The sequence below is a fragment of the Sus scrofa genome, chromosome 8 (genome assembly GCF_000003025.6).
Source record: "Sus scrofa isolate TJ Tabasco breed Duroc chromosome 8, Sscrofa11.1, whole genome shotgun sequence".
NCBI lineage: Eukaryota > Metazoa > Chordata > Mammalia > Artiodactyla > Suidae > Sus > Sus scrofa.
Genome location: NC_010450.4, coordinates 135,802,416 through 135,811,980, shown reverse-complemented (window position 1 = coordinate 135,811,980; position 9,565 = coordinate 135,802,416). Strand labels below are relative to the sequence as shown.

The following is a 9,565-nucleotide window of genomic DNA, read 5'->3' as shown; positions in this document are numbered from 1 at the left end:
GTGGAATGATGCTGAGTATCACTGTAGACATTTTAACAACTATATGCCTTGGATATAATTGTCACATGAGAGCAGTACCTGGTAGGTACAGCCATTCCAAACACGCAGCCCCTCGAAGGAAAAGGCCAACCAAAGTGACCACTATCAATTCCACAAGCTCTCACGAGAATGAGCAGTTGCTCCAGATCATCTAGGTTTGTTACATCAGAGGAGCAAGAATGAATCAATTCAAAATGCTATGTTCCTACATACGGTCCCTACAATCACAGATTAAAGACTGCCGACCAATCTCAACGCTTAAAGATCATTCCGCAAAGTGGCAAACACTGAACAGAAGACTCAGACAAGTTTGATAGATTTTAAGTTTACAAAATGCAATGAGTTGGGAGTTGCCCTTACGGCCCAGTGGGTTAAGGATCTGGTCTTCTTTCTGCAGCAGCTTGGGTCACTGCTGAGGTGCAGGTTTGATCCCTGGCCCGAGAACTTCCATATGTGGTGGGTGCAGCCAAAAAAAAAAAAAAAAAAAAGAAAAACACCTCTCTAAAAATGTAATGAGTTGATCATTTTCAATTAGTTAGCACCCCCAACTTGAAAAATCATGGTTTGCTGAGGTCCTTTTGTAGAGTTGGCCATTCCTGTCTCAGTAATTGAACAATCACCCTACATGCCGTCACCAGCCAAAATACACACACACACACACCACACAGTCGGAGAGAGCATCTGAAGACACTCCCTTTGGGCAACTTCATCAATGATAGCAAATTCAACGAATTTGTCAGTTTGTCATCATAAAAGCCAACTTTAAGAGCCTTTTAAACTAGACGGCTTTCAATGTAGTCTATGATTTCCTTGAGACGAGGTCTGAAGTATACAGACATGAATTTTTGTCTGAACTCATTGTCAGATTCTCAAAAGATCACCGAGTCATGAGAAAACTTGTTTGCAGTGCAGTGCTTCTCACATATTTGACGTGTGCTGATCTTCCATAAACCAAAATCTTATGCAGTTACTTCAAATTTGTAGCTGTTAAGTACCAAGCCACAGATCATGCTGAATATCCAAACCATACCCAAGTCCCATCATCCCGATACACCTCCCCAAATGGGTATACTCCTCTCGAATGACACAAGAGTAAAGCCAGAAATTAAACTGTCACTTAAAGTAACACAAAATCCATCTTCAGAATGTTCCGTATCACCCTGTAGCCCAGACCACATCCTTTCCGAGTTTCTAAAAGCTCCATCATCCTCTAACAGCCCCTATTTTCATGGCAGCATACTTTCCAATGGTTTTATGTGGAAGATAGCAAAGTTGCATCACTTCTGTTCAAAATGTTGAGACCACAGTATATGATAAACGTAGGATTTTTATAGAATGTTTCCTGACTTTGCTTAAGACTAGGGTCAATCAAATGGTAGAAACACATGCTTATCTCCTATAACTAAAAATTGCAGTTTTTCGTCCATGAGGACACAGGTTTGATCCCTGGCCTTGCCCAGTAGCTTAAGGACGTGGCTTCGCTGTGGCTGTGGTGTAGGCCAGCAGCTACAGCTCAGATTCAACCCCTAGCCTGGGAACCTCTGTATGCCATGGGTGCAGCCCTAGAATTAAAACAAAATTAATGTAATTGCAGTGTCTTTCAATCACTTTCTTCATCAGTGAAACTTAGCATCTGGTAGTTGACATCCTATCAAACCTCAGCAACGCACAGCAGTTAAATTTCTCGGGTTTCTTTGTATTTATAAGGATTAGCAAAGGGTCCAGTTCCTGTCAACACGAAAAAGTTGCACAGAGGAGAATGGAATAAAAGTGCTGCTTATCCATGTTAATATCCCAAAGGACACGCTAATTCTTAATCCCTAGTATTATAAATGCAGCCACGAGACTACAGGTAAACATCAACAAAACTGCTTCTTAGATTTCTTTTAGGGTCATTAGCAACACATAGAGCTTGGTCAGAAACAATTCAGAAAGCGTATTTAATGTACAGGCTGGTCAAGGATGTTTGTCATAGGCACTTCAGTTTTTCTAATACATCTCAGACAGTAATTTCTAGATGTCGTGTATTTCTTCCGTCATATATATCAAGACTTGATTGAAGAGTTTGGATTTTGTTTAAAAAGCCTTTATTCATTTTTGATCAGGGGAAGGACAATCTCAATGTCAACTTGTCACCTAATCATAAACTTGAACGTACAAGATTCACTGCTCTAAAGACGCTGCACCTACTGACAACAACTTAAAAATGAATCTCCTGTTTCCCTAAAGTTGCACGTTGAAAGAATAAACAATTCCTTGCAATAGCCAACATTTGGCCTAGGTGTAAGGTCAAACAGCAAAACAGGAGCAAGGCCAAAAGCATTGTAACTGATAGCCCAGCAAGGTCAAACATTGGAACAAAGGAAAGTTGCAGGCACCAAATAAAATTTAAAAAGGCAGGTTAACATAAAAAATTTACACTTGTTAAAGGTGAGGTCAACTACCTACTCCACGTGTGAACAGGTATGCCAATCCTAACAGCTAACATGAAACCACAGAAACAGAACAAAAATCTTAGATTCATTCACTACACTGAATGTAAGATTTGGAACCCGAATTTATCCAGGATACCCTGCACATCTAGACCTAGAGCCGCTTCTTTAGCGCACCAGGAAGACCTGCTGTACTGGTGTGACTCGGTCACGCTCAGACTTGTGCTCACCTAAGATTTAAAGTATACCTTTCCCCACTATTGCTCCCTAGGTCTGACTATGGATATGCGTCAACTACCCCGCTCATGCACTAACTGTACTAAAAATGATGAAACCTACTTCACCACGACGTCTCCTAAACTCACAGACAGTTAACATCCAGTACAGCTTCCTAACGATGCCCCAACAGAATCATTCTGTTCAGCTTGGTGCTTGCTGTGACATAATACCAACAAAATACCATACAATGTATTTACTCAGCCACTACTTCAAATATTTTAATCTAACTTTTATTCAAACTCTAATTACCCCGTATCTATCTGCCAAAATTCTTCTGTTAAATGTAACTAAAACTGATCTTCTTAAGCTGCAGCTCCTATCACACAATTTAAGTCTCTTCCTCCCATATATCTGGACATTTTAATCAAGAAACAAAGTGATGGTATTATGATTAGCCAAAGCTCTTTAGCAGACCACTGATGAGAATGCAGCAGTCCAACAACTGCCTCTCCAGAGACAAGAACAAAGCACCATCTCTTCTGTTCATAAAACGAGCTACCAACAATGCTTTGCGCCATTATAAAGAGTCACTTTCCAAAACAACAGAAAGACTCATGGCCTACTAGAAAGCTGCCTGCACTAATCACAACACTCTAACCAGGCCACACAAGCTTCATGACAAAATCTCCAGATATACAGAGGAAACATTACTAAAAGGTATGGTGGAAGCTTCAATTAACAGGGAAATGAAGCCTCTGAGCATAGAATACATGTAACAAAAAGGGAACAGGGTAGACACTGTAGCTGGCTATTCATAAAGGACCAGTTTCTCCCTATGGATCAATACTCCCTACAAAATAAACTGTGCCTTAATTATTGCTTATTTAAAATTACGCCTTTACAGATCTATTTAGTACCTGACGCAGAAAAACAATCACATAAGGAAGCATTTATTTGAGGTTTAACATGAAATCATACAAATAAAATTTGTATAAACACAAATCCACATTGAGTTATAACACAGATAGCAAAAGACAAAGTAAAAACAAAGAAAACTAATTGGCGGCTATATACAGTTGGACACAGTTGTGTCTTGTACACTAGAAAGTCTTTTACAAAATAATCATCTTAGATCAACAGAAGACCAATCTTCAATGTTGTTCTGCAAGATGGGTTGCGCTAGCAAAATCCTCCTAAAAACAAAAACAAAATGGCAGTTAGATCTGTGCAACTCTGACAAGCTTTCAAAGGTCCACTTTCATGAATTGTTTTTAAGTTCTCACTTTATTCTTTTCTTCAATTAAAGATCACATGCAAATTCACTGGCAAAATGCAGTTTGGGTAATTAGTAAATGCACCCTGGAGTTCCCGAATGCCATTAAATTTACTTAGAAAATCTGGGAAAGCCATCTTCCCATATTCACAGGTCGAACTGTGCTAGATCAAGGTCTACTAGAAGCATCTCTAGTAAGCCACGTCCAATGCAATTACAAACACAAATTTCTAATAGGCTTGTATTGCAAGAAAACAAATTGCTCTGTGCATATGATCTTTAATTTGTATCCCAGATTTTAAAGTTCTTGTTTTGGTTTGTAGATTTCACTATTAGCTATAAAAAGAAAAAGCAAGCATTAAATCTTAAAGAATGAACACTTAAAATGAGGCTCCACAATTGAAATACAACACTAAACAGAAGACCAAAATGATTAAGCTGTAAAAAGGCATTTATGTACTTTAACTCCTGTAAAAAACCATTTAAGTTAAGTTTAGACACTTAATCTTCAAAAAGATTAAAAAAAAGAAGCCAAAGTCTGAAGTTTTCCACTTTAATCTTTACGCTGGTACATGAAGTTGGAAGAGACCATACCACAGGACAGCGTTTTCTGGTGTATGCCTTGCGCTCTGCCCGCAACGTGCGACCCCCAGAGATAGACGTGGTCAGGGTGACACACGGCCTGCAATGAAGTTCCCGCTGGCGGGTACAAACAAGGTATAATGTCAGAGTTAGAAGACAACATTCTTGTTTTCCTTAAGTTGTACCCATTTCAGTACTTTACCTGTTAATAGTTCTAAAAAAGTTTAATTACTCCTCTAGACCACCTGGTACACAAAGCAAACAGAAAAACTCTTAAGTTTTTCTGTAATACTAAAAAAAGTGAGATAAAACTTTTTAAAAGTTAAAGATCTATAGACACTTTAGGCAAAACAGGCTCATAATGCAAGTTAAAAAGTAAACAATTGAGTAAAAACAGACTACATGATATTTTGTTTTTACTTATTTTTCATTTGTCTATTGATCTTTAAATTAAATTAGACATTTCCACTGGTTTCTCGAACGCTTATACACACCTGTTTTCTCCAATGTCCCCCTTTAGTATGGCTGGTAATTATTTTGGTGATTGCCACCCCCTCGAGATGCCTTGCCATAAGTGCTCTGTTGGCCTATTTTGAAAAGACAAAAAAAGATGCTCAGTTTTAAATGAAATGCTTTCATTATAAATGCATCTTAAAGACTATTAAATATGCAAAATTCTGCATACCCACTATTAAAACAGTCAGATATTAAAGGCATTGTCAACTAACCACATCACATTCTAGAATGGCTGCAGTGACCAAAATCAGTATCATTTCCCATGACTATTAAATGCCTCAAAAAAGTAACTCCGCAAACACTTCAATAGGAAACCTCCCCTCCCACAGCCTCAGAATGGGCCTGTACTTCAGCACTGAACTTTCGTACCATTGGTTTATGAAGTTAAGTTAAATATTCTTACCACTGTAGTCTGCATATCCCTGTCCATATCCATAGTTCCCATAGTTATACCCAGTATAATCATAGCCGCCATAGCCACTATAGTTTTGATCACCACCATAGGCACTATTGTAATTTCCATATCCTTGATCATAATAGTTATTAAATCCTTGGTTCCAGTTTTGGCCCTGACCTGAAACAATGCACAATGATTGTTAGGAAATACCTTCTGACCTCCAATCCTAACATAAAATGATGAGTTCCTGTCTCTCACTCTGCAAAAAGTTAACAAAAGCAGAACGGTCATCTACATTGCTATCTGATCAAGAAAGTATTATCATCAGTTACCATGGGGGGGGGGGTGCGCAGAAAGTCCAATTGTGCCAGCATCAGGCTTCTTAAATTTAATGAAAAAAATCAGGACAAAAACAAAGGTGAAGACAAAGGTGTTTAGGTTTAAAATAAGGACTCTTGCCCTTGAAAACCTACTACACCAAAGTGCATCACCACGTTAACATGACATTTAATGGTGTTTTTTTTTCCCCATCAGCAATGACACCATCAGAGTGGCCATTCTTTTAATAACAAAAATCCACCCACCAAGCTGAGCATTTTCCATGTTGGAACAGTTGACATTTGACTTGACTTTGCTATGGGCCTATTCACATTTGGCAGCTTATAGCTCAGACCGCTGAGGCATTTCCCAGGCAAAGTCTCACCTCGTCCACGACCCCTAGTACCACCTCGTCCGCCAGCTGCAGCACCTCTTCCTCCTTTCTGTTGTTGCTGTTGCTGCCTATACACCTCTTTGGGTTGTGCAACTTTGATTTCACACTATAACCAAAATTAAAAATAGAATTGTTACGAAAGTCGAGCCATTTTTTACCTTCTCAAAAGAGGCTGAGTAATTTCACTTAAAAAAGTGCCTCATATTTTTCATTGAAGAGAGTCAAAATGGCTTTACCTTCCCAGAACCAATTTGATGATATCGGCTTTCTAACAATTTCTTTACTGGCTCTTCGTCTGTGTACGTAATAAAACAAAAACCTCTTCTTTCATTTGTTTTTGTATCCATGGGAAGTTCAATATTTTCAATCTGAAATCAAGATGAACACTCAAGATCATCCAGTATCGGCAAAAAAACTACCAGAAGGTTTCAGAATATGCCTCTAGACCTTTCCAAACTTCAACCTAACACATGACTCTAATGAGGTAGCTTCTGTTTGAGCTGCTACTTTATCATCCACATCAAACCAGAGGGACTTGTTTTCTCGAGCATTCAGAGGGGAGGGCAAAACCTCCCTTATTAATACCATTTTTTTTGCCCAGATGCCACTCGTTATTAAACCCACACCCTGACCATACTAAGGCATCCATCTTTCAGCCAAAACACCTTCATTTCCATTATACCACAGAACGCAGTGATTAAAGGAGGGTGAGGGAAGAGAACTTGAGCAATAAATTAATCCCATCCTCAGCCAGCAGGAGTCTGTTCTGTGAGAACTGGGCCAGGGATGAGCATTATATAAACGGATCTAATGAGAATAAATACATGTAAACATAAAAACACAGCGCACCTCTCCAAAGGCTCCAAAGTATTCTTTGATTTGTTCTTCTGAAGTATCTGGGCTCAATCCGCCCACAAAAACCTTTTTTGGGGGTTCCTTCCCTTTTAAAGCTTTGGCCCTTTTAGGGTCTATCAATTTGCCATCCAGTTTGTGTTCTTTCAGTTCCAAAACCTAGGAGACAAATGTATTTAATCCACCAACGCTCTGACCAATGTGCAAAGAGCACACAAGAGCAGCACAATGCAGAACAGGTTCCTACCTTATCAACACTAGCAGCATCTTTGAAAAGCACAAATCCAAATCCTCTTGATCTTCCAGTGACTGGATCTGTTTTAATTGTGCAGTCTACGACTTCCCCAAATCGAGACAAATATTCAGTCAGATCTTTCTTGCTTGTATCCCAGCTCAAGCCTCCAATAAACATTTTACTAAAAATAAAAGTTTTTTTTTTTTGAGTCAGCAGCAGCCACAACGATTCAGTTCTGAAACGACGTTCACGAAATAAACTAAGAAACGAGCACGGAGCAGCTCATCCCCAGACACGTAATCAAGCCCTTTGCAGACACACACGAACAAGAGACCGTAACGACGCCCCAACTCCATCGAGATCCCCTATTCGCAGGGTGAACAGCTTGCTCTCCACACTGCACAACTCAAAGTTCACACGAGGCCAACGACACGGCGAGGACTGCCCTGCACCGGCAACGCCAACTCTCTAACCGTATCCCGCACAACTTAGGCTCTCCGTCTTCCTCAGCTGTCAAGCCACCGCTCCACCTGAAGGACGCACCGTAACGCGCACCGGGAAGCTGGCACCAGTCGCCCACTGGTTCCCAGACCCAGAGTCCCCCAAACCCTCGCCGGGAGAACCGCGCGGAGCCCCAACAGACGCACAATGAAGGGGCGGCGCGGCCGCAGCGTGCGGCGCAGCGAGCCCGGCCCCTCCCCCTCGGGCCCCACGCGGCGCCTGCGCACTCGGGACGCGGCCGCCGCCGCCCTCCGCCTCCAACCCCCTGCCCTTCCCCCACCTTCCGCGGGCCTCTCGAGACACCCCCCTCCGTCTCCTCCTCTCCTCTTCCCTCCAAGCTAGTGCGGCCCAGCGGGCACGCGGGGCGTCGGCTCGGGGCAAGAATGGGAGCAGCGCGCGGCCCCCGCGGGACGAAGGGCGCGCGCGGGGCGCTGGGGGAGGGGGGAGACGCGTGCGGTACCCGTCATCCTGCTGATTTTTGCTCGCGTTGATCTTGGACCCCTCTGCGAACTCCTCTATGTTGCTGTACTCGTTCATGTCCTCCATGGCGGCGGGGTTGTCGGCCGGAGGGTGCGGGCGCGCAGTCCGAGTCGCGGCAGCGGCGGCGGCGGAGCGTTGTATGGAACTGGATTTAAAATGGCGGCGGAAGAGATCCGGGCGCCGCCTGCGCCCTCCCTTTATAGCCGCCACGCCGGCCAATCGCGAGGGCTGCTGTGCGGTGACGTGGCGCTGGGCCCGGCGCGCCCCCTGCCGGGCGGAGCTGGGAGCGAGCGAAGGGAGGAGCGGAGCGAGCTGCCGCGGCGCCCGCGGCCGCCAATGGGAGAGGCTGCGGGAGGCTAAAGTAGCGGGAGCGGAGGGGAACAATGGCGGCGGCACTTGGGAAAGCCGGGGCGGGACCTCCATCGCGGCCCTCCCGCGGAGGAGTGAGGTCGCGGCCGAGGGGAGGCGGGCTTGGGGAGAGGGATGCGTCAGAAGAGAAAAACGACGGGGCGAGAAGTCCTGGGGTCACGAATCCCGAGCAGCGCCGTCCCAGGGCCACAGTCCCTCTTGCCTTGAGAGCCTTTGTCTCTGGCGTCCGGTCCAGCCCACTCCCAGCAAAGAGCCGCCAACCCCGCCTCTTTCCGCCCTCGGATCCCCAGTGCCGAGCTGCTGCTGCGGCTGCCGCTGCTATCAATGAGCCCCGTGGGCGCGCTGCTCCGGGAAGAGGCGGACTGCGCCCGGCGCCCGCAGCCGAGGTGGCGAGCGCGCCCGCCCGTCCGCCGCGCGCACGCGTGTTGTCCTCGAGCTGCCTGGACCCAGCCGACCAGGGAGCGGGCGCGCGGCGGCCCCTCCGGGCAGCGGCGCAGGACGGGCGCCTCTCCGCTCCGCCACGGGCGCGCGGGCCGAGGGGGCGCGGCGGGCCTCCCTGGCCGATCGCAGGCCCACGCCGCTCGGCTGGCCGGGACCCAAACGGCCTCTGTTGCTGGCTGAGGATGGGAGGAGGGGCGCGGGCCCGGTCGGATTACTGTCAATACGCAAACGCGGAGGCAGTGGGCGGGGAGGGAGGGTAGGTGCCGTAGAGGGCAAGGGGCACTCACATCCCCGGCGCGCCACTCGCGGGGCTCCCGTCTGCACGTGCCCCGGGCCTCTCCCGCTCGCTCTACCAGTCTGCGGAGGGCGCGCGCCCGCGCACCCGGCTCCCGCGTTCGCCTCTTTGTTCCCGCCCACGCGAGGCCCATCTTGACGGATCGGGTGCGAGGCCCTCTAGCGGCCAATCGGCATCGGCGCCAGGGCCTCTCCCCGCCCCCTCGGGGCCCCGGAGGACCGC

The 9,565-nt window shown here is 45.9% G+C and overlaps 1 protein-coding gene across 9 annotated transcripts; it reads right to left on the bottom strand.

The window, feature by feature from the left end:
* On the bottom strand, positions 2,110-9,451 carry HNRNPDL (heterogeneous nuclear ribonucleoprotein D like). Of its 9 annotated transcripts, XR_002346906.1 has the most exons (9): positions 8,219-9,451; positions 7,270-7,438; positions 7,020-7,181; positions 6,407-6,538; positions 6,162-6,276; positions 5,465-5,635; positions 5,040-5,132; positions 4,558-4,662; positions 2,110-3,883 (listed from the first exon to the last, which is right to left on the bottom strand). XR_002346906.1 is itself a non-coding variant. In XM_021101876.1 (8 exons), the coding sequence occupies exons 1-7, from the start codon at positions 8,659-8,661 to the stop codon at positions 5,062-5,064; spliced, it is 1,263 nt and encodes a 420-aa protein (XP_020957535.1). In that variant the 5' UTR covers positions 8,662-9,451; the 3' UTR covers positions 2,110-4,662; positions 5,040-5,061. The 9 variants fall into 9 exon arrangements, 6 of the variants coding, with proteins under 6 accessions (XP_020957535.1, XP_020957534.1, XP_020957533.1 ...); XR_002346905.1 differs by having other exon boundaries at positions 4,558-5,132; XR_002346907.1 differs by lacking the exon at positions 5,465-5,635 and having other exon boundaries at positions 8,219-8,804.

Excerpts from the sequence above, each read along its gene's own strand:
- HNRNPDL (XM_021101874.1), bottom strand. The coding sequence starts at position 8,661 with ATGGAGGTCCCGCCCCGGCTTTCCCAAGTGCCGCCGCCATTGTTCCCC. Across the intron at positions 7,182-7,269 it reads ATGCTGCTAGTGTTGATAAG|GTTTTGGAACTGAAAGAACA; the intron begins GTAGGAACCTGT and ends TTTGTCTCCTAG. Across the intron at positions 5,133-5,464 it reads GGGATATGCAGACTACAGTG|GCCAACAGAGCACTTATGGC; the intron begins GTAAGAATATTT and ends TTTTCAAAATAG.